The sequence below is a fragment of the Equus przewalskii genome, chromosome 28 (assembly GCF_037783145.1).
Source record: "Equus przewalskii isolate Varuska chromosome 28, EquPr2, whole genome shotgun sequence".
Lineage (NCBI taxonomy): Eukaryota > Metazoa > Chordata > Mammalia > Perissodactyla > Equidae > Equus > Equus przewalskii.
This window is the reverse complement of record NC_091858.1, coordinates 15,493,647-15,516,358: the sequence shown is the minus strand read 5'-3', so window position 1 is coordinate 15,516,358 and position 22,712 is coordinate 15,493,647. Positions and strand designations below refer to the sequence as shown.

Genomic DNA, 22,712 nt, shown 5'->3' with positions numbered 1-22,712 from the left:
AGTTAAATAAGTAACTTGCCCATGTCTGACAGGAGGAAATAGCCAAGCCCGTTGGAGCTGCTTACTCATATGAATATTTCACATAAAGTCCTCATAGTGGTATGAGAAAGGAGTCACCAGCGGGACTTAACCCCACTTGCCTAATCCATCCAGCTGATCCTTTTCCTCAGCTCTCAGGGAATCCTGACAAATATTTCTTAGCTAGAAGCAGAGGGCCTAGTTGTGCTAGTTGAAGTTAGCTTTGCTTCTGAAAGCCATACAAGGCTTCAATATCCTTTTAACGACTTCTAACCTTTGACAGGGGCATTCCAACTTTAATGGGATAGAGAACTAGAGATGAGAAGAGTGAGATCAGATAAGATTAAGACAGAATCTCTAGGAAACAATAGATTTTTTCCCTCACCTTCAGGAGGGTATCCTTTTTATTTAAACCAGAAAGAATAGTGACACTGTTTACCCCAGTGTCCATTGCCTCCCCCCACACCCCTCAGAGCCGATTTTCCTCCCCGCTGCACACACCTAGACCTTCCCAGCTGCCCTATTTAAATAAGAACCTATTTAACGTGATGGCTTTAAAGAGCCTGGATTTCATTGAAAACAGTCTCTTTCATGTTTTTTGTGCATTGTTGATAAAACTGAGAAATTCTTACGACCAAAGTAAAGCTCTCTTGAACCCCTTAATGACAAATAGGATCCAGTGAAGTAGTTTTTTTTCTCTCCTTTGGGTTTCCTCAAATAACACACGGATTAAAGATATATGAATATGTGACTCTTTCCCCTCCCTTATTTCTTCTGCCTAGGGTAATGCAAAGAAAACAAAGTTTGGGTAAACCAGATCAGAAAGATTTGAATGAAAACCTCGCTGCCACTCAAGGGCTGGCCCACATGATTGCTGAGTGCAAGAAGCTTTTCCAGGTGAGGAGATGGGAGGTGGTGTTATTTGTTAGAGATAGTGTGATTAGGGACAAATCTTAGGAACAATACTTGTTCACATCTTGTCAAAAGATCTTTTCTCAGCTAGAGATTATATACATAGCCTGAGAATGTCTATTTATACATTTTATGATGTATAAGCTCATTAGAGTTAATATGTTTAATGAGATTGCCTACCTCCATACCCCTTTACTTAAAAAGAGAAAGCAACAAATTATCTGAAATAAATTCTGTATCTGAGAAAACCGCCTCCATCAGTGTAAGCTCTATTTTTGTCATTTTTCCTCCTACTATAACATATTTTATTTTTTATCCTACTGTAATTAACCTCCTTGCAGTAGAACAAGCTTTTTAGATACCTTTATCAAGAATGAGTACAGGCAGACTAACCTCCTTTTTGTCTCTTGTGTCCCTCATAGGTTCCTGAGGAAATGAGCCGATGTCGGAATTCCTACACTGAACAAGAGCTGAAGCCCCTCACTCTGGAAGCATTGGGGCGCCTTTGTAACGATGAGTCAGCTGACTACCAACACTTCCTCCAGGACTGTGTGGACAGCCTGTTTAAAGAGGTCAAAGACAAGTTTAAAGGCTGGGTCAGCTACTCTACGTCTGAGCAGGCTGAGCTGTCCTATAAGAAGGTGAGTCTTCTCCCTGGGGTCAGCCAGTTGAGTTCCAGTGGTCAGGACTTGGGTTCATCAGAGACGAGAGCCTTTTGCCAGCGCAGCTCTCCATGGGGATCTGTCATCCATGTCCTTCCTTGCAGAGCTGGGCAGCCAGGTGATTCGTCCCCCAGCTAAGAGTGGAAACCAGTCCAGCGAGGAATAACACTCATCTAACACTTGTCAGAGGACTCACACCGTCTAAGGAAATCCTTTGGTTCCACAGAGTCACACTGGAGTTCCCTGGAATGTAGTGGTCTTGGGCTTTAGGGCATTTTATGACAGGCTTAGATTTTTCCATACTTTGGTCAGGATCCCCTTGCACTCTCCTCTGTTCTCAGTCACTCTACTCCTGGCCCTGTAATGAGCAGGGAGCCCTTCTGAAGAAATTAACTTCTTAGGACCAAAAGCCCCTGGAGGGCAGAGTCATCTTTAATGGCTTTCTTAGCATGACAGGCTCGTGGGAAGTATTTGTTGATACTGTCTCTACCACCTTGAAAAGAAATGAACAATGAGAGCAGTCTGGATGGCCATGCAGGCTTTGGGGTGCAAATAAATAATCTTGCTTTGTTGCTTTGACCCTAGAATGGGTCCCAGGAAAACAGATCTAATGGTTTTAACCAGAGGTGACATCACTGGTTCTGTTTGCTTTCTGGCCTGCTCTTGAATCCACTCGGGACAACAGCCTGTGAAAGCCATAGATAATTATTAGCCTCTAAACAGATGATCATGCACCCAGCTAGCAATTTGCCTTCCAAGTCTAGGTGTGTGTGAATTGTCTTAGTGCTGAAAACGCGTCCTTTCTGCAGGTGAGTGAAGGACCCCCTCTGAGGCTTTGGAGGGCCACCATTGAAGTCCCTGCCGTGCCTGAGGACATCTTAAAGCGCCTCCTTAAAGAGCAGCACCTTTGGGATGTGGACATGTTGGATTCAAAAGTGATTGAAATCCTGGACAGCCAAACTGAAATCTACCAGTATGTCCAAAACAGCATGGCCCCCCATCCCGCTCGGGACTACGTGGTTTTGAGGTGAGAGCCGCCAAATTGATGACTGTGGCAAGGATGAGCCTGTATGTCACTGGATGTTACCGGGTGGTAAAATTATTTAAAATAGAACGTTTACCTCCAGAAAAGGGTCGAACCCTTTCGAATATGGAAAATATATCTGCACTTATTCCAACAGTGTTTGCATTCCCGAGAATAGTTTGAACTCTTCTGGAATGGAGCTCAGAAAGAGGGGCACATTCATTTGGATCTGCTCGTTGGTAGCAGACTCTTGTCCCTTTTAGGATAGATTTGCTTGTTCGAAATAGCTAGTGAGTTCATAAGCCAGGAAATAACATTTGGGTCCCCAGTGAGCTGTGGTTAAAGCTGACTTATGTGTAATTCGTAAATTCTCTGGAGACATTATTCAAAGAGGAATTCCAAAAATCCTTGAGGAAATGTCACATCGTTAGTCCAGAACTTCTCCAGCAAAGCAGCGTTCATTCGGATGCTCATGTTCTGATACATTTGTGAAATACAGAAGTGGTTGTCAGTCACACTTCAGATTGGTTTTCTTTCGAAGAAGTGACTGTGTGAGCATCTGTAGTCACTGTAGAAGTGGCACTGTACAGAGTTACTCATTTACGAGTCCTCGCACAGTCGTTCAGAGGATGGCGTCCACCCAGGGCTGGGTCACACACAGCGTGACCACCAATCCTGCCCTCAACTGTCTCCTCTAAGAATGAGGCTCCGTTTTCAACTTGGCTTCCAGGAGAGTCCATTTTTTTTTTTCCCTCTGGTTTTGTCTCTCTAGGACATGGAGGACCAATTTACCCAAGGGAGCGTGTGCCCTTTTACTCACGTCTGTGGATCATGACCGGGCGCCTGTGGTGGGAGTGAGGGTCAATGTGCTCCTGTCCAGGTATCTGATCGAACCCTGCGGGTCCGGGAAATCCAAACTTACCTACATGTGCAGAGCTGACTTAAGGTACATTCTGATTATGATTTTTTGACATGGCGAGGGTTGTAAAAAAGATTGAGACATTTTGTCTGATGTAAAGTATGACTTAAATAAATACAGTGTTGTATCTTGCATAGTCCATGAGGAGCGGAGTTTATAAAGAAACACCTTCCTATTTCTCAGTGGTTTGGGTACCACTTCCTAATTTCAATCCTTTAGAAAGTGTGGTACTAAAAGCAACGTGGATATGGTGGTTCCGCCATGAATTTAAAGCCACAGGAAATGAGAGTTAGAACTAGCAAGCAGATGTTTCTCATTTTATATTCAAAGGTGTTTCAATAATGTGACATGCCCTTTTAGTAACTAATCTGATCTCTTTTTGTTATATATGCCAAAGCTTTCCCTGAATAGCTTCACTCAATATCTGTACTCGATGTCTTGTTCCTTGAGAAAGTTCTGGTTCCAAGTGTGCCAGGAGCTTACCTTGGAATAATAAGAGTGTTCTTTACTTACACATTTTGCTGATCAAGAAATGGAAGTGTGTTCAGAACTCTCTTCAGCTTATTTCAGGGCTTTCCAATTTGAATAATTCACTTTCTTTTCCTTCCTGTGGTAGGGGCCACATGCCAGAGTGGTATACGAAATCTTTTGGACATTTGTGTGCAGCTGAAGTTGTGAAGATCCGAGACTCTTTCTGTAATCAGAACACTGAAACCAAAGACACCAAATCCAGGTGATTACTGAGACAAAGCAACCGTGTCCATCATCTGGGCGTTTGGTTCCAGAACCCTCGCCAATCCTTGGAAGATTGGGTTTCGCGTCTAATCCTGAAAACTACAAGTTGGAGTGTAGACATGGACTGTAGCGATATGATACATTTTAAAAGCTGCTTCCTGTTTGTTTAAGGTCTATATTATAGACCTTGACTGGAATATATAAGACTGTGCAAAAAAAATGTATTCTTATTCCAATTGCTTCTGAGAAGCAAAACTCTCTATATATACTTACGGAAGATAATGAAGATACTTCATTCTCTTGTGATTTTGGTGTATGTGTACCTGCATCGTTTTATCTGCAGTGTGATGAGGGACTGGTGTACCCACTGGAATAGTTGGTTCTCTTTGATATGTTTTCTCACTGAGATGAGCAAAGAAAGGTTTGCACAGAGGAGTGTGTGTATGTGTGTTTGTTGCTGGTTGAATGGCACAGATGTATAAGTTGGAAAGCAGTGTCTGGCACACTGAGATGCCTCCAGAAGGTAATTGATGCATCGAGTTCAGTTTAACCTGGAATATCTAACTTCCCATGGATCCATCCAGAAAGGGAACCCAACCCCCTTGTCCATTTATTTTTTTTTTTCTGAGTTAGGAGACACATTCTCCACCAACCTCTTCTTTACCTTATAAGTAACTGTAAATTTACTCTGATATCCCATTTCAAACACAGCTGGTCTCTCAACCTGATCGCAAATGGTGATATAATTTTTAACCAGCAGAGGTTAGTTCAGGGATGAAAACCCACCCTGACCAGCTCCAAAGCACTGTTTCGTTTTGTGCAGTTTTTTATTTTATTTTATTTTATTTGCTGAGGAAGATTCACCCTGAGCTAACATCTGTGCCGGTCTTCCTCTGTTTTGTATGTGGGTCACCGCCACAGCATGGCTGCCAACAAGTGATGTAGGGCCATGCCCAGGATCTGAACCCAGGCCACCAAAGCAGGGTGCACTGAATTTAACCACTAGGCCAGGGGGTCAGCCCCTTATTTTTTCTTTAAAGTTGAGATGTAAAAAATGAACACTAACATTTACCCCTGAATCAAGCATCAAAACTTTGACCTGTCCAAATTCTTTGCATTTTCATGTTTATAACAGATACTCTTTAAGACACTATGTACAGGAACGTAGGAAGCTATGTATGTCCAAGGAAATCCATGTCAATTTAACCCAGCCACAGAAGTTGTTGTTATTGTTATTAACAGCATTTCTGAAAGCTGCACATGTTTATGAATTGGGTTTGTCCTTATCAGCAAATAGGTTTTCTGGTTTATTTTTTTTTTGCTTCTTTTTTCCTCCATTTTTCTTTTTTTTTTTTTTATGATGCCCTTGGGATATATTTTAGTGGCAATGGAAAACAGTAATCATAGTAAAAGAAAAAAAGGAAAACACCAGTGCAGATTTTTGGAAGGGGGTGGTCTTTTTATACAGGTTTTACTGTGATGGTGAAGATTGACTTAAGAGACAGTATTAGTGAATTGTATGGATCAAAAGTGAATAATGTATGAATGAAAGCTGTAAGAAGGATTTTTATTTTGTTATAATTTAGTTACCATTGTCAGTGTTATTTCAAAGGTTCTTTGAAGAATTGGGGGGGGCAGATTAGAGTTTTAAAATTTGAGTATTTTGGATATCAGTGTTCCTCATGAAGATATACTTGTATATTCAATTTTAATGGCTTTCAGATTTGTAAGATTGTATGTTGTATATACCATTCTATTAAGAAAAAGAAACATGTACACATGTCCAGTGTGCTTTCAAACATAGATAAAGCATGATAAAGATTATTATTTAAAATATACTTGTATTTATACCTCAGATATTCTTTTGGGTTTTGTACCTCAAGACTTTTGTTTTTTTCCTAAATGTAAATACACTTTACATGAATACAGTCTAAGTGAAAAGAAAATAAAAGAAGAGGTTTATAACTTGCTCTATATCTGTACAGAATATAATCAATAAGTGCACTATTAAATGTTTAAAGTGAGGGAAAAGTCTGGCCTGCTTTTCTTTGTATTGCATCTTACTCCCACTCTTAAAACCCCGGATGGCAAGGCATATCATTCTAGCATCAACGACAATGAAAAGATGGATTTGCTGAAGGAAAAATTGGACTGGAAGTCATTCCAAGGCCAAACTGCATCTGAGCCACTCACTGACAAACAGGAAACGCTGGTGAAGGTTCAGGAAGCATGGAGATTCCCTCCAGACAAAGGTCGTTAGGAAACGACGCTGAGAAAATTACAAGAATAAGCAACAGCAACAGCAAGATGCTCGTAAGCAAAGCCAAGGTCACTGATTAATGCCACCGAAGGTCTCTTTCCCACTGTTTGGCTTTCCTGTTGAAAGGATTCCTTACATATTTGACAAGAGGAGAATTCAAAGGATGTGAACATTTTCAAGAACTCTGTAAGTCACCTACAGTGATATTGCTGCAACTTACTCATTATGACTCATTGCCTAGATTGTAAGCTCTTCGAGGGCAGGGCTCTTCTCCTCCATATCTTTATAATCCCCTACAGCAGCTTTCAATGTTTTGTACTTGTAGGCACCTAATAAATTTATTATTTGCTACGTGGAATTGATCGAGTTAGCTTCTGTTATTTGAAAAGAAGAGCATCTGGGATGCTGTCTGTCTTAAGCCCTCCCTTTGGGGCATCACCGCCCATTCTGAGATTGCAGAGGCTGGAAATCGTTCGACTGGGTGGAATCTTAAAGTTTAAACTGGCAGAGATGCATAGATATTCCATATAGATGCTATGGATACTGATTCTAAAGTAAAGAGTTCCTTGTGATGGAATTGTACCAATCTCATTTCTCGGGTACAATATGATACGGCCCGTAGAAGAGGTTTTATTTATTTTGACAAATATTCACTCCAGGCATGGAAAAACCCAACCTCATTATAATTTTTAAAAAGACACACACAGACCAAAGGCTTTTTTTATTTGCTCTGTCTCCAGACCTGGTCTCCTCAGAGCTGTATAAAATAAAGATAAAAATGTCTTAGGCCTGAAATACCTCCTACTTTTGTTGTTTGAACCGTTTCCATGTCATGAGTTACTAACGGGCTACATGGGTCACCAGGATGGAGGAGACACTCTCACAGACACTCCTGGAGATTCAGATCACTTTTGTCACACCACCCACTTATTCAGCTCATTTAGTCAGTTATTCAACACCTGCTACTTACATCACACCGTGCTCAGTGCTGAAGACACAGCCGCGAGCCAGGCTGACATACTCTGCCCTCACAGAATTAAAATCTGCTCTCACAGATATTAAAACAGAAATGACAATGCCGTGTCGTGACTATTAGGAGAGGTGCCTATGCAGTCAGGAACGGGTAGCTAAGATCTTCACAAAATTCAAGGTAATTGTTAAACTCAAAGCATCCTGCCTACCAATTTGTAGGTGGAATAGCTTGGAAAATGCTAACAAAAGGAAATGGTTCCTTAAGAGATTTTCTCTTCTGGGTTAATGGAGACGAGTGAGATTTTTGAAAAGTAAAATCTAAAGAAAAACTAAGGAAGATAATCCAGATTGGTACTTTCCAACATCACTAGTCAGGGGTGTTTGTGTGTGTGTGTGTGTGTGTGTGTGTGTGTGTGTGTGTGTAGACAAAGACTATAGAGGCGTGTAGAATTTTATAGCTGCATTCGTGGGTCTTTATTCTACTTTTGTCACTTTTCACACACTTATTGAAGCCTCATACACGCCCCACAAAGCACAGGTATTCTCATCATTCTAAGGTGGGGATATAGCTTAGGGAGGAGGTGGCAAATGAATCTACCCAGCACCCAAAGAACAAGCTGAGGTTTTCTTTGCTGATTTTTCCCCATCTTCCATTTACTGATCTTTCCCTGGAGGCAAAGTTCTCATAGTAAGAGCCAATCCACACGGCCTCAGCATCCGAACTGGGAAGAACTCCAGGAAAATGAAGGCCTATAGCAAAGTAACCACATTAGTCAAAGTCTCAAAAAAAATTAGATTATCCTCTCACCCCATTACTGAGGTGCTTATGGAGAAATTAAGTAGGTCAAGATAAATATGAGGCGAAAGTTTTGTTTCAGGTTAACAATGGAAAGAATTTATAGTTCTGTTTGCAAACTGAATATGTGATGTGAAATGTACAAAGACTCCACTGATGCCTCCCTGTGAAAATAGAAGGACGTGATTTTCCTCTTTTGCAAGCACAGAACAATTACACGTGTGGTCTGATTGCCACCTGCCCAATCCTTCTGATCTTGCATTGCTTCATGGTAGAAGGGGAACATCGGCTTACAGACTTCCTAACTTGCAGCCCGGGACCAGAACCCCGGGCCTGTGTCTTCCTGTAATACATTATGCCCTTCCCTCCACACAAGAATATCATGACAGTGCAAGTGAGATATTCATGAAGGTGCTTTGAAAAGCAGTGGCTACTGAAAGGTAGAGGAGCATTCATGAAAGCAGAGTGGGATTCAGCCCGAACGCTTTCCCTCACCTGCCTGTTGAAGCAGACATTAATGATTATAAAGCAGAAATCCTAAACGATGAGATCATGGCATGCGTGTCATCTAGGTGTTCCATCAGGATGAAATTTGCCTAAGGAATTTAAATTCCATTTGCCCAAGGAATGCAAATTACAAAAGACCTCAAAGAGCTCGTGGCAGGGGAAGCTCAGGTAGGTCTGTGCCGTTGTAATGACTCTGGGCCCATTCTCCGGGGATGTATCAGTCCTCTGCAGGCAGGGAGTTTGCTAAATCATGTCTGCAGCTGCAGCCCAAAGTAATTACCCTCGCTGTGTATACACAGCTCCCATTAGAGCAGCCCATTTGCCTGTCTGGGCCGAGGGCTGTGTTGACACCTATAGTATAAACACCTCTTTGCAGAGATTTTTCATCTCGTTGGACTTCTAAAAAAAAAAATGAGTTCAAGGCTAGAAATGTTCCTCATAGGGGATTTTCATGTCTTTCTTTCTCTTTCCTATTTAGATACAAAGCATTGTGGAAAGCCAAAGACTTCTCCCCCTTATGACTCTGAGCATGGCTCTCGAATCAACCACGATGAGTGACTTGTTCCCGTAAAAATAGTCTGATCCTCAAAGAAATTGTTTCAAAAAGCTTTGTAGGTTACAGGTGCTTTTAAAATACAAACGAGTTTGGGGCCTGGCCCCGTGGCCGAGTGGTTAAGTTCATGCGCTCCACTGCAGGTTGCCCAGTATTTTGTTGGTTCGAATCCTGGGCGCGGACATGGCACTGCTCATCAAACCACGCTGAGGTAGCGTCCCACATGCCACAACTAGAAGGACCCACAACGAAGAATATACAACTATGTACCGGGGGGCTTTGGGGAGAAAAAGGAAAAAATAAAATCTTTAAAAAAAATACAAATGTGTTTGGCTCAAGTCTGCATGGACTCATTGAGCTACCATTTATTAAGCATTACAATGTGCTAGGTACTGGGATGTATGCTTTACATTAATTAATATCACATTTAAATTTCATAGCAGTCCTTTGAAGGAAACCTTATTATCCTCACTTTATAAATGAAGAAGTTTGAAGAGGTAAGGAGGCTTAAAGAAATAAAGTAGCTGTATAATATTTGCAAAGGGGCCCAAGAAATTCTAGAGAACTGTACACAGAAAATTCTGCCAGGATGGAAATGTCCCATCTCTGCACTAACAGAATAGCCACTAGCATGTGTAGCTGCTGAGCACTTGAAATGTGGCTAAGGTACTGAGGAGCTGACTGCTTAATTTTATTTAACTTTTATTAGGTTAAATTTAAATACCTTCAGGTAGCTGGTGGCTACTGGATCGAACGGGACACATTTATTTTTTTTTTTGAGGAAGATTAGCCCTGAGCTAATTACTGCCAATCCTCCTCTTTTTGCTGAGGAAGACTGGCCCTGAGCTAACATCTATGCCCATCTTCCTCTACTTTATACTTGGGACGCCTACCACAGCATGTCATGTTGCGCATGTTTGGCATGTTTGCCAAGCGGTGTCATGTCCACACCCAGGATCCGACCCGGCGAACCCCAGGCCGCCAAGAAGCCGAACGTGTGAACTTAACCGCTGCACCACAGGGCCGGCCCCCGAACAGGACACGTTTTATTTCAAAGATCCAAGAATATTTCCAAGCAACCCAATTCCTCTCTCTCTTCCTCCTATAATAATCCTTTAAAGAAAAAAGGAAGAAAAGGAATATTGTAAATATTTGTAAAAATCTAACTGGTCCCATTTCAGGTTAGATAACACCCACTCAACATTCCGCCAGCCACAAGACCAAGACGGCATCTTGTTGGCCTGTGGCCTGCTTCTGCGTTTCTCAAGCTTAAGATGGATAACGTCTTTTCTTTGCTGCTAGAGTAATTGTACATCTCCAAACCAGAGATAAAACTGTAGCTGATCTGAAAGGATGCTTCCTAATTCAGGGTATTCCTGGCTTGATCCAAGCAATGGGATCCTCACAGATGTTGCTGTTCCAACCATCACAGATGTCCCTTCGTGGTCTGTGCCTGTCTCTTCAGTTTCCTTGTCTCTGGTGTCAAGGTTTCCTTTCCTGTTGGTAGACTGGCCACTCGGCAGCAGCTGTCAGAGCCCAGGGTACCTTCCATCATAGGACTTCTTGATCTAGCTTTGATAACAGTGAGATCTCTGAACCCAAAAGTCAGTGGTAACAACCCAAAGACAAATATTTATCTTCAACAGTGGGTCCTAGTTTCCTGCCTCTGAAGGACTCTTTCTTATATTTCTTAACAGGCTCCACTCTTTCTCAAGGTTGTCAAAGATTAATCGTATTAAACAGTATAACTTACTAAGAAGTCATGCCTTTCTTTTCTCATTTTCAGTATAGATACATATCATTTATAACCGCTAATCAAGGGTAGAAGCCTCATAGAAAGAAGTGTGAAAGAACTTTTACTGGCACATGATTTGAGAGTGTTCTCAGTGAAAAGCAGCTTACAAAGGCCTTCCACGTCTCCTGTGGAAGTTCAGGAAGACTCTCCAGGCAGGAGCTCAGCGAGGGTTCCCCACCCGCTCGAGCACTGAGCACAGGAGATAATCAAGTAACCAGGCGGTTTAATGTCATGCTCCAGAGAAACCAGTTTTCCTGACTTCTAGGGCTGGTGGACAAGATGTATTTTTTCCAGTAACGAAGATAAGCCAAGCTCTATTTTGTTGCAATATTTCAAAATGTTAAAATATGAGCAGATCACTAAACTCATTCCAAGAAAGCAGGAAATTAAAAGTTCACACAGTCTGTAAAGATTATTAGAAGAAGAGATTTGAACCCCTGGGGACCATGCGAAATGTTGTAATATCTCAAAGAGTGAGAGGATCTTTCACCCCAAGACCCAGAATACTGAAAATGGAGGATGTTTTCTGCTGCCCTATAGAAAGGAAAGAAGCAGCTAAATTTCCAGAAGCAAAGCAACCTGGCTGGTAAGGCAAAATAAGAGTATAGCTGTTTGTTTGTTTTTAACCAACCTAATGTCACACACGCTCTGGGGTCAGGTTAATCTTTGCCACAGTGTCACCTGTGGACATCTCCAGGTGGCCTTCTACCCAGAGAGATCCAAGAGGACTCTCCATGAACTCCCCTTTTCAAGGACTTCAGTACATAGTTCAGCCTGACATCAAAGCACCAGTGGCCATTTAAATTTCAGGATTGCATTTTTGCTGATTTTTGCCATTTCATGACAAAGCAGACCTAACAGAAGCAGAAAGCAGTTTCAAAGACTGGTAACTCCATTTATTTGCTTTGAACAACTTTCTAGTTTTCTCTGATCCTAAACCCATTTAATCCCAAGATAAGTACAAACAGAGAGGAAGTCAAGAAATATAAGGGATGATGCCTCCAAATAAAATAATACTCTCATTTCAGCAAAAGAAGAAAGAAGCAGAACAGGAAAACAAAAGAAGGACCACGGCACAGTTTCTAATTATTAGACTATACTCCACTAAATTCTCAAGTCTGTCACCCCTCCTGCAAACACCTCTGTGTTTGGAGACACCCAAAGAGCCAGACGTGCTTTCTGATGTTGCCCTATGAAATGCTATTTCTTATTTCAATTTTCACACTAATTCTTGGCCTCTTGCTCTTCTCATCCTCTTGACATCTTGATATCCAGGTTCTCCTCACTCTGGCCACTGTTCCTGCACACACATGCCTCCCGTCTCCTGTGACTTTTCTCTCCTGACTTCTTCAAACCAGCGTTATTCCAGGCCCTCCCCTGGCTTCCCCTGTTGACTGCTCCCTCTGTCTTCCCCCAGTCCCTTCCTTCTTCATCTCTTTTCATTTCTCACACCTCTTTATATCTCCTCTTCCCACCGCACATCCTTCCAAAAAAAAAACCAACATAAAAACAAAAGATTTTTAAAATAGTTGCTTGGGTTCCCTTTAATTGGCAAAGCAGAAAGATCACTTTGTGTCTTTCTCGCTTCTGTTATTGACAGGTGTTCAGCCTATCTCTGCTAGATAGGCTAAGGCAGTCTTTAACCTTTGTACCCTTTGGGCCAGGAGAGCTATCTAAAGTTGTTCCAGAGGGACTATTATAGGAGGTGGTAAGGCACTGAGGACAGAGCTAATGGTCACTCAGTAAGCTCAGACAGGTAAAGGACACAGCCAGAGAAAGTAGATTTGGGCAAAATTTTCTGCGGTTCAAGGGCGTGTATGCATAGGTTTGAAGTAACTAAGGGACATGAATACATTGGTTTAATGACAAAGGAAATTTGCCAACAGAGAGGGAGGGGATACATGGAGCATCAAAATTCCTCCACGATGAGGAAAGAATGGGTTCACAGGAGAAAGAGTGGCTTTAAATAAGGAGGAAATGTGCCTCCCTCTGTGACAGCAAGGAAGGACAGTATCTTGGACAGGCTAATAAAGCTAGTGCCTCAGGGTGGGGGAGTCAGAGAATGATGAACTGGATGGGGCTTTCAAGGTGGCCGATCCAAGCATCTAATTTTCCAGAAGAGGAAGCAGGGGCAGAGAGGCTGTGACTGCTCTGAGGTTTTAAACAACAGCAACAAATGGGCTAGAACCCACATCTGGATGACAGCCGTCACCCTGGGGAGGCTTCAGTTTTTCTCCCAGTAAAACAGTAGAGAAGCATTTTGGTGTTAGCCATTCTCTCTGAGTTCACCTCCATCAAGGGGTTCTGGTGTGACTTTCATTCACACCTCTGACTCTCCTAGGGCTGGAGCCCTTGTCACTGCCAGCCAGTGGCATCCTTTCCACTTTCCCCGTCATCATTCCCAAAACTGAGAGTGGCACTGGTTTGCATGGGTGCTTGTTCACTTAAGCAGTAGGCCTGCACAATTCTAGTTTTTCCATGTATTATCTTATTTGATCCTCACTGCAAATATATGAGTTTGGAGGCATTATTACCCTATTAACCTAGCATTGCTAGGTTAAGTTGTCAGGGTTCCCACCAGATAAATCACAGAAAGCATTTAGACCAGGACCTGGCACATGGTAGCCCTCAGAGTCTGTTAGCTCTTGTTATTTTTGTTATTACAGTAGACGTCATATTACATGACAGCCTCTGGACAGATTCTCAGAGGTCCAGCCACCATTTACACTAACAGTGTGATCTCAGGGAAATTGTTAACCTCAGTTTTCATATCTGTAAAATACAGAATAATAATAAAGAAATTAGAACCACACCTGACACATACTAAGCACTATGTAAGTATTATTACTTCTAATGTTTGTTTCTTATTCTTTCCTAATTTAAACATGTGCCTTAAATAAACTATATACACGCATAAGATTAATATTAATTAATATGAGTACCATCCAAGCTTGGGTGGCCAGACCCCATGAGCAAGGTGGCAAAGGCCCGACAACTTCATCTCCTTATGGAGTCTCTAGAATTTAGGAGCATTGGCCCTAGCTTTTTCCTTGGTTAATCATTCAAAACACATTTGTTGAGTACTCACTATGTACCAATACGAAAGGCACAGAAGTAGAACCCACACCTCTTGACTTAGAGGTATATATAGTCTTTGCAAAGAGACAAATAGAGAAATAATTGCAATAAAAGGTGCTGCAGTGGAGGCTCCACCCAGAGGCCCAGAGAGGGAGATGACGTCTGAGCTGGGTGTGAAGGATGATAGACAGGAGAGGGTGGAAATGCATTCCAGGCAGAGGCAACCTTGGGCAGCCTGGAGGAGTCTGGCTTGGGGACAAAGCAGGGAGGACTCTGCATGGCTGGAGGAGGGTGTTCTGGAAGGTGTGGCAGGAGAAGGGGCAGGAGAAGCAGGCACCTGCAGATTGAGAAGGGCCTTGCATACCATTCTAAGGCATTTGAATATTGCCCTACAGGCAATGGGAATGGAAAGCTTCTGAGGAGGGGAGCAATACAATCAGATCTGGCTTTTTTAAAGAAAAGTCTACAGCTGGTGTGGAGGGTGGATTCAGTAGGAAACCTTGAGGAGGGAAAGCAGTGCTCAGTCCATCTCAGTAATACCCACAAGAGATCACGAGCACCAGAACCAAGAGAGTGCCATGGGGACTAAGGGGGAGGAGGCACTGGAAACAGAGGGAATTAGGATGTAGAATCAACAGGACTTGGTGAGTCTTTGTGGAATGAGAAAGATTGGAGATAAGGACTCCACTCCAAATCATAGCTCCATAGCCTGGATGGAGGGCGATGCTGCTGAGAGCAGCAGTTCAGGAGCAGAAACAGATTTGAGAAGAAGATGGGAAAGTACGGGGAGTTAAATTGCGAGTGCACTGAGGCTTCTGCAGGGTGTGTAAGTGGAGCTGTCCCACAGGCGACGGAAATGTGGGACAAAATGGTAGCTGAAACCATGAAGATGTACTGGCCAGGGGAAGACCAGAGGCAGCCCCGCCCATGCCGTCCCAGCCCCAGAGTGTCGACCACGTGCCTGGAGGATACCTTATAAATGATTCCAGGGCCATGGAATAAGGAGATGTGGTCTTTGATAATTATCAGGAACCTAAGGGTTGTTTTTCTTAACTTGACGTTTTAGGTTCCTGAATTCCCCAGCTTATTGGAGACGATGAATTTTGCTTATGAACCCCTTCCATAAGTGGCTGGAGGCTTCACAGAGAAGTGGAATGGAAAACAGAGTGACTGGTGCCAACCACATACTTAATTAAATGAAATGTGTGCACATCAATAAAAAAGTCAGAAATTGCCCTAACTATCTAATCTTCAGACACAGCCCCTGATTCACAAAGTGAGTGTTTACCAGAGTAAAGAACTGGTTGCTACTTCAATATCTTTAAAAAAGAAAAAGAAGAAAAGGAGAATGCAAATCATATCTTAGCACAGTAAATCTGTACAAACTAATTAAGACACTTCGTTGATTTGATAAAGAATTACATCCTCCCCAGTGTAGTGGCATTTGCTGTCCTGTTAAATCAGAAGATTCAATTGATGGTTATCTGTTTTGATTAATTACAACGAGAAAACTAATTAGGTTTGCTTAATCAATGTACTTTAATTGACAGATACCAGTTTTCAAAACGTGAAGTCTCTGAGGACTGAAAAACAAACAGAACAAAATAAAATGATATCCTGGGTGGTGAAGAGTTTGGGAAGCCACAGTGAGTGCTCTGCTCTTAGTCACTGTCCTTGTTAGTGAGTTGGGTGTCCCCCAGCAGTGCCACAGGCATCTCCTGAGGTGACCCCAAGGTCCTGGCCGGTCATATTTCCCAACACTCCTGTGAAAGGGATGAGTGGAACATTGTCAATCCTGCCCAGGGAACTCCAAGTCATCCTTGGAGAGACTCTAAGAAGCACCCCAGGGTGGGCGAAGTGTTCTTCCTCTGGGTTCTATTTGGTCACACTATTTTGTCGTTGTCTGGGTTGCTAGTAGACAGTAACCCCTTTAGGGGAAAACATTACCGTCCTCCCTCTCTGTCCTCAAGGCAGTGCCTGGCCCATTTCCAGAGCTCAAAAAAATATGGAGCAGAACACAGACAATCTGCTTTACAACAAGGCTTGCCTTTGAAGACAGAGGAGGAAGAACATGCATTTCCTACCACGAGAGCTCCAGCTCCAGCTCCAGCTCCGGGCTCAGGAAATGGGGAGAAGGAGGGCCACCCCGTGGTCTGGGTCTGCTGGATAAAGGAACCTCTCCCTCCAGACCATGCCTGCAGCACCTCAGCAAACATTTCCAAACACCTACCCTAAGCGAGGCTCTCGGGTGACACAAAGAATACCAGATGTGGTTCTTGCTGACTCAGAGCCTCCATCTCATCCGGGAAACAGAAATCTAACAATCCATGAGAGCGTATATATATTGAGGGCCCTATGAATGCCCCCTCAGCAAGAGATGCAGGCAGTGGAAAGGGAACTAACTGGACTGCAGATATCTTTCTTGTCCTCATTAGCCCTTTGGACTCTGTGAGACAATCAATCTAAATAAGCATTTATCCTCAGTCAGGGCTGGTGGAGCCTGGAGGAAATTTTAATTAGGCCCAGGATGGACAAAAGCATTTGCATCGGACACTAGCTCTCCCCTTTTTTTCTTTCTAGCAAATGGCAAGAGTAAAGATTCAACTCCAAATAGTCACAAGGTACCTCTCCACCTTTGTAATTAGGATCTCAGTTGTCTAAGGCTTTACCGGAGCTGAATGTAATTGCATTCCTGGTCTTCACTTCAAATTACTCTGATAATTTTCTCAGGGACTCTGTTCTATGTGTGTCCTGGTTGGTTGGAGTGTATGTTAACTGACTTCCTGAGTCATTTACCTTCCCACTTACCCAAACACCTCTTCTTTAAAACATAACAAGTGACAAAGTCTTAAGACATTTATTTCACTCAGCACAAACAGTTCACAAATAGAAATCTAGGCTTAAAAAGTTTTGGGGAAAGCTACCTTTAAAATCTTTGAACTGTCAGACATCAGTCTGTAATGGACAGGAAACATATTGTATGTAATTTAATCACCACCCTCTGTTTTCCATCCTACATTTCTCTTCCCAGATAAAGCGCCTCTCCTCGCACCCCCTTATCTTTGTCGAATGCCTCACCTCTGGGAGAAGCAATTTGGTCGCAAGAACCTGGGGAGAAAAAAATAAAAATATGTAAATGAGGGTGAAGGGCTGAGGTTTTACTTTAGACTTGAGTTGCTACTCACACTTCCCCAGCGCCTTTTAAGTGCTTCCAAATGTAAACTGCCGGGACCATGGGAGGGGGTTGCATCCTGGTTCAAAGATGTGGTTTCAGACTGGGGTTCTCCAGCCTCATCCACAAGGGGTGTCTGTGATTCCAACAAGCCAGGAGGAGACCTCTGGACTTGACAAATCCCTTCAAATTAATCCTCAACATGAAAAGGGCTTACAACCTACTCGTCTGCTCATTTTTTCAGCATTATCTTTAGCACCTGGTTGGTCTCAGGTATACAGAGCTGCTTAGAAACCTGCAGAGGCTCCAGATAGAGTATAGGAGTGGGGGAGGGAACGGGGAGGAGTGGATTTCAATAAAGAGATGCCTGGTTCAATGACTCACCGTATGATACTCCTCAAGTGAAACCCACTTCAGCAGATCAAATGCTAAGGTGGATTGCTAGCTCTTCCGGTGGCTAGGATGAATTCTGACCTCCTGCCAGGATGTTCAAGCCCACACCGCAGTGCTTAAGAACTCTATCAGTTTGTGTCCAGGCTGAGCTGCCAGTGCAGCTGCCAGTGTGTGTGGGGGGTGGAGGGCGAGCAAGATTCCACTGCTGTTATCCACCACATGGCCTGTTCCTTAATATTCTACACATGGCTCTACTTTTGATATCACTAAGTTCTGGTGCCTGGGAGTAATAGGACATGATTAATGGAAAAATTAAGCGGGATCAGAAGTCTAGCCTCTAGTTCTTAATCTGTCTGAGCCTCTGTCTCCATGTCAAGAAATAGAAAGAAGAAATATGTCACCTAGACTTAAGGATCAGGGTTAGCACAGAGGGACTTCAGGTACACCAGTCCCCACGAGGGGCTTAGGAGAAACACGAGTTTTCTGTCCCTACAAATGTAAGCATTGCTGGGATTTTTTCATGGGGTGGTGGACTCTGAAAATCTTCCAGGATGAAATCACCTGCAGCCTTCCCTGGAGAAGAAAGCTGCGACTTGCACATGGCGAGGGTGGACCCCCATCTGTTTCCTGAAAGAAGTTTCTGCCTTTGCCTGCCCATCCTTCACTTGCCAAAGCAGTCTAATATTTCAAGAGTCTATGGATTGCCCCGCACTTAATAATACAAAATATCGTCTCTCTGAGCGCTTGAACTGATGATTTCCAACTCATCCGAAGGCAGAGTGAGAAAGGGTTCTGTGTGAAAGGCTATTTCAAAATTCTTCAGTCCATCACTCTTCTTGGTGCTTTAGGTTCTTTCTTTGGGTACAGCCAGACATCAGAAAAGTAAATACTTTGACATTTATTATTTAGGGTCCAAAGAAAATACAGAGTTGCATTTTCACCAGTGAAGCCCCAACAGCCAGGGCAGGAAGCTGCTGAGCCTTTGGTCTGGATCTGTTTCTGCTGTGGAGCTGGGGCCTCTCCCCCTCCTGGGTCCGCTCTAAGAAACCTCTCATCAGAAAACTCTTCACCCCCTAAAGGCAGCAGAAAGCCTTTTCTCCTGAGTTTGCTCTCAGGACAAACTTTATTTCCCCTGCTCCTAGTTTTTTGAGATGGGAACCTCAGAATCCAATCTGAAACGCAACATAACAATCCCATGGCCCCCACAGGCTGCCAGCTAGCATGGCGTTCCTTCTCAGACGTCCTCCCCTAGCCTGCTCTTCTCCTTCCTCCTGAGTTTACCATGTGCTTTAGTTTTGCACTGTCTCAAATGCTTTCTGGAAATTGGAGAGTCATAACAAGCAAACAAAGTGTTTAATCTGTTTCAGAGACTGGTTATCCAAGCTATAAATTGGCCAGACCTTTTGTTTCAAGTCTTCCCTCCTTCTAAGTATCCTTCACTACTTCTGTTCTCAATACACCGACCAAAGAAGGGTGTTAGTAATTAAACTAGTAACTCTGAATGGCTCACAACACTCAGCATAGACCCAGGCAAATTAGAAGGTACTGGATAAGTACCTTCTTATGAATGAATGAAAACCAGAAGCTCTGCGACGGGAAGACATTACAGCTTTGATCTAGAGTTTGGAAATTCTCTCCACGTTCGATTACAGGAGCTCCCAGTTTCCTGACCTCATAATTGACGTAGTTTTGCTCTCCTGTACGAGCTGCCTCCAGCCTGGACACTGGTATGGAGGAGTCAGTCTCTTTGTGCCTGTTTGAAGCTCCTTGGGGGCAGGCAGAGAATACTACTTAGCAACAGTAAATATCTTAGATTTTTGCTGCCTAAATGGTCTCTGTTGCAAGCACTGTCGATCTTCATTACTCTTGGGTTCTGTTTTTATGACTTCACCTACTCACTAAAATTTGCAACCCCCAAGTCAATACTTGTGTTGCCTGTATGGTCATCCATGGGCAGGTGCAGAGCAGGGAAAAACGTGAGTCGTCTGACGCCTGTGTTCCCAGCTGTGAGGTTGAGCGAGGCGACATTCTGCCTTCTTGTCTCTGCTCTCATACTGTCCGGGTGTCTTTTTTGAGAACTATTTAGTATCATGATTTTTGCCTTTTGAGTGATTTTGCTGTTTAAAATGACCCCCAGGCATAGTGCTGAAGTGCTGTCTAGTGTTCCAATATGCAAGAAGGCTGTGATGGGCCTTAAAAGGGGAAAATTCGTGTGTTAGCTAAGTTTTGTCCAAGTATGAGTTATTGTGCAATCACCAATGTGTTCAATGTTAATGAATAAGCAATACACATTAAAATAAAGTTTCTTTAAACAGAAACACACATAAAATAAGGTTATGAATTGATCTGTGGACAGAGGCTTGCAGGAATGTAACCTGTATTTCTCTTAGGAGCAATGGTTCAGTATTTGCTAATTCAGTATTCCCAGTGACTTTATAGGACATAATTACCGCGAGTAACAGTAAGTGTATTCAACTCTGCATTCGAATGTGAAAGCAGCCAGAGACAGTATACAAACAATGAACATGGCTGTGTGCCAGTGAAACTTTAGTTATAGATACGGAAACTTGAATTACATAAATTCTTACGTCATAAATCTTTTTTTGGTTTTTTTTCCCCCAACCATTAAAAAATATAAAAACCAGTCTTAACTGGCTGGTCTTACACAGGCTGGATTTGGCTCATGGGCAATAGTTTGCCAACTCTTGTTGTGTGGCCTTGTCTCCAATAATCCCACTGCTCTGGAGCCAGATGATGGTAGATTAGAGACACCCATAATCTCATTCCCCTGGAAGTCTCTGCCAGCCCAGGAGCATCCCTCTGATAGGGCCTGAGAACATTCGCGATGTCTGGATCTTTGGAATAGAAGGAGACAGTGCTGACGCTAGAGTTCAGATGGCTGGGTTTGAAAACTAGAGGTATCACTTGCCAGCTGTGTTAACTGAGCTAGATTTTCGGAGCCTTACACGGTATAGAAGACAGAATCACGGCATCTCCCAGCTGAAGTCCAGGTTAAACTGCACAGTAAGAAGGGGCTCTGCAGATGGGCTTCCTGTGCCACCCTCACCACTTGCCCCCCCACCCCCACCAGCAACTTGACCTCTAGCCCTGGGGCTCCTTGGACACCACCCAAGCCTCAAAGAGGGGCAAGCAGAGGCCACCCAATCTCATTTCTTTCTACCCTCCTCACCATTTTCAGGGGTTACCATGTAACACAACCAATAAATGAGCAGGAAGATATTTCCCTAAACACTGTAGCCCCCATTTACTTCTGTCACCTCACAACACACTGTTTAGCGCACAGGAGGTGCCCCCAGATCGCCCACACCCTTCTTTAGGCTCCAGTCAGTCAGGTAATGTTCAGGCACCGGCAGAAACCTGCTTTTGAGAAACCTCTCAAATGTCACTGCTTACAAAAGAAGGGAAAAAATAGAAAATTGTTTATTTTCCTGACCTAAAAGATAACATCACTTTGCCCTTTCCTTTTGTGTAAGGTCGGATCAGGAGCATTCCTCAAAAATGGCTCCAGCAGGGGTTTCTCAGATATCTATATAGATACAGATGTAGATGCAGATGAAGACATAGATATAGACACACAGATAGATTAGCAATCTATGTTTTTCATTAAAAATGTACTACTTTCAGTAATAATGATTAATATTATAAGAAACAATGTTAATTTCCTCATCCGTAAAATTGAAGTAATGATTCGGATCCCACCCTGACGTTTAAAGTGATTAGTAAGCCCTACAGAAATGTTGTTATGGTTATTACATCTAAATGAACATTGATTTTAAAATGCCATTTTAGTAGATTTTGTAAGCAACAGGTGACAAAATTCAGTCCGCACTTTTATCCCAAGGAACTCATGGCGCTTTCCAGACACGGTCTTATCAACTTTTGCAGAACAGAAAAGCAACGTTCGCGAAACCACAGCCTCAGACCTTAGAGCTGGAAGAAGGACCCTCCGCGGGCCTCACCAAGTCCTCAGTCTAAGAATGAGGAAGCCCAGGCTCCCAGGGCGCGGAGACCTTGCACGTCTGGGATGGAGAAAGGAGGCGGAATTCTGCACCGGGACGTGCTGCGCTCTGCGCGCGGCGCTTCCCTTTGGCGCGGGGAGGGCGCCTGCGGCGGGAGGAGGGAGGGGGAGGAGAGGGAGGTTAAGGGGAGGAGGAGAGGGCGGAGGGAGAGGGGGAGGGGGAGAGAGGAGAGGGGTGACCCGCCCTGCCCAGGTGGCCAGGCAGCCGAGCCAGGGGCGGGGGCCCACCAGGCCCGCGAGGGGCGCGGCGAGCGCGCAGTCACGTAGCCGGGAGCCGGGCCGGCTCGCTCTGCGCCACCTGAGGCCCGCGCGGAGTCCTGAAGGTCAGCACGTTAAGATGTAGGTATGATACAGTGAAGCAAAGATCCTCCTTTCCTTACCTTAGTCACATCCTCCTAGAAATTGACAGAAAATGGGGATCTGGCACATTTGTACATGTTATACTTTTCGAAAACAAGTGGTCCAGAAGGAGAGGTAGCAGGGGCTCAGAGCACGAGTTTCTCTTCTTTTGCAGATAAGGAACCTGATTTGGCCAAAATCCAGGGAGCATGGATCCTCCCCGCCCCCGCCCCTCCTCCCCCTCCCTGGCCGCCTTCTCCCCTCTACCCCGCTCCTTTCTTGCTTCTACCCGCACCCCTCCGCCCGGTTCTGTGCCCGTACCTCACACAGTCCTGCCCTTCCACTGTTTTTATCTGCTGGTTTAGGACTTTAAAGAATGCACTGAAATCGCCAGAGTCGGGAGAGCTAACCCCACGTCTGCCGCTAAGTGAGGGCGTGTCCTGAGCGACTTGCTTTATCTCTTGGGAAGGAGGGATTGCAACAGGAGCTAATCACAGGTGTGCCACGAGGAAGCGTGCCTTGCTATCTCGGTGCAGCG

At 43.8% G+C, this 22,712-nt stretch overlaps 1 protein-coding gene and 1 long non-coding RNA gene across 8 annotated transcripts in view; one reads left to right on the top strand and one right to left on the bottom strand.

Annotated features, from left to right (window-relative positions):
* The window catches only part of DLC1 (DLC1 Rho GTPase activating protein), a 479,654-nt gene extending 472,766 nt beyond the window's left edge, over positions 1-6,888 (top strand). For all 7 annotated transcript variants that reach the window (XM_070598490.1, XM_070598489.1, XM_070598488.1 and 4 more), the window contains 5 exons: positions 801-915; positions 1,353-1,571; positions 2,402-2,619; positions 3,389-3,562; positions 4,152-6,888. In XM_070598490.1, the coding sequence (XP_070454591.1) occupies positions 801-915; positions 1,353-1,571; positions 2,402-2,619; positions 3,389-3,562; positions 4,152-4,272 (847 nt within the window). In that variant the 3' untranslated portion in view covers positions 4,273-6,888. The remainder of the gene's footprint in view (positions 1-800; positions 916-1,352; positions 1,572-2,401; positions 2,620-3,388; positions 3,563-4,151) is intronic.
* Positions 6,889-15,760: 8,872 nt separating this feature from the next.
* Positions 15,761-22,596, bottom strand: LOC139080059 (uncharacterized). The gene is made up of 4 exons (XR_011534187.1): positions 22,496-22,596; positions 22,216-22,358; positions 17,310-17,339; positions 15,761-15,994 (listed from the first exon to the last, which is right to left on the bottom strand). It is a non-coding gene; the product is annotated as an uncharacterized lncRNA (long non-coding RNA).
* Positions 22,597-22,712: the final 116 nt, after the last annotated feature.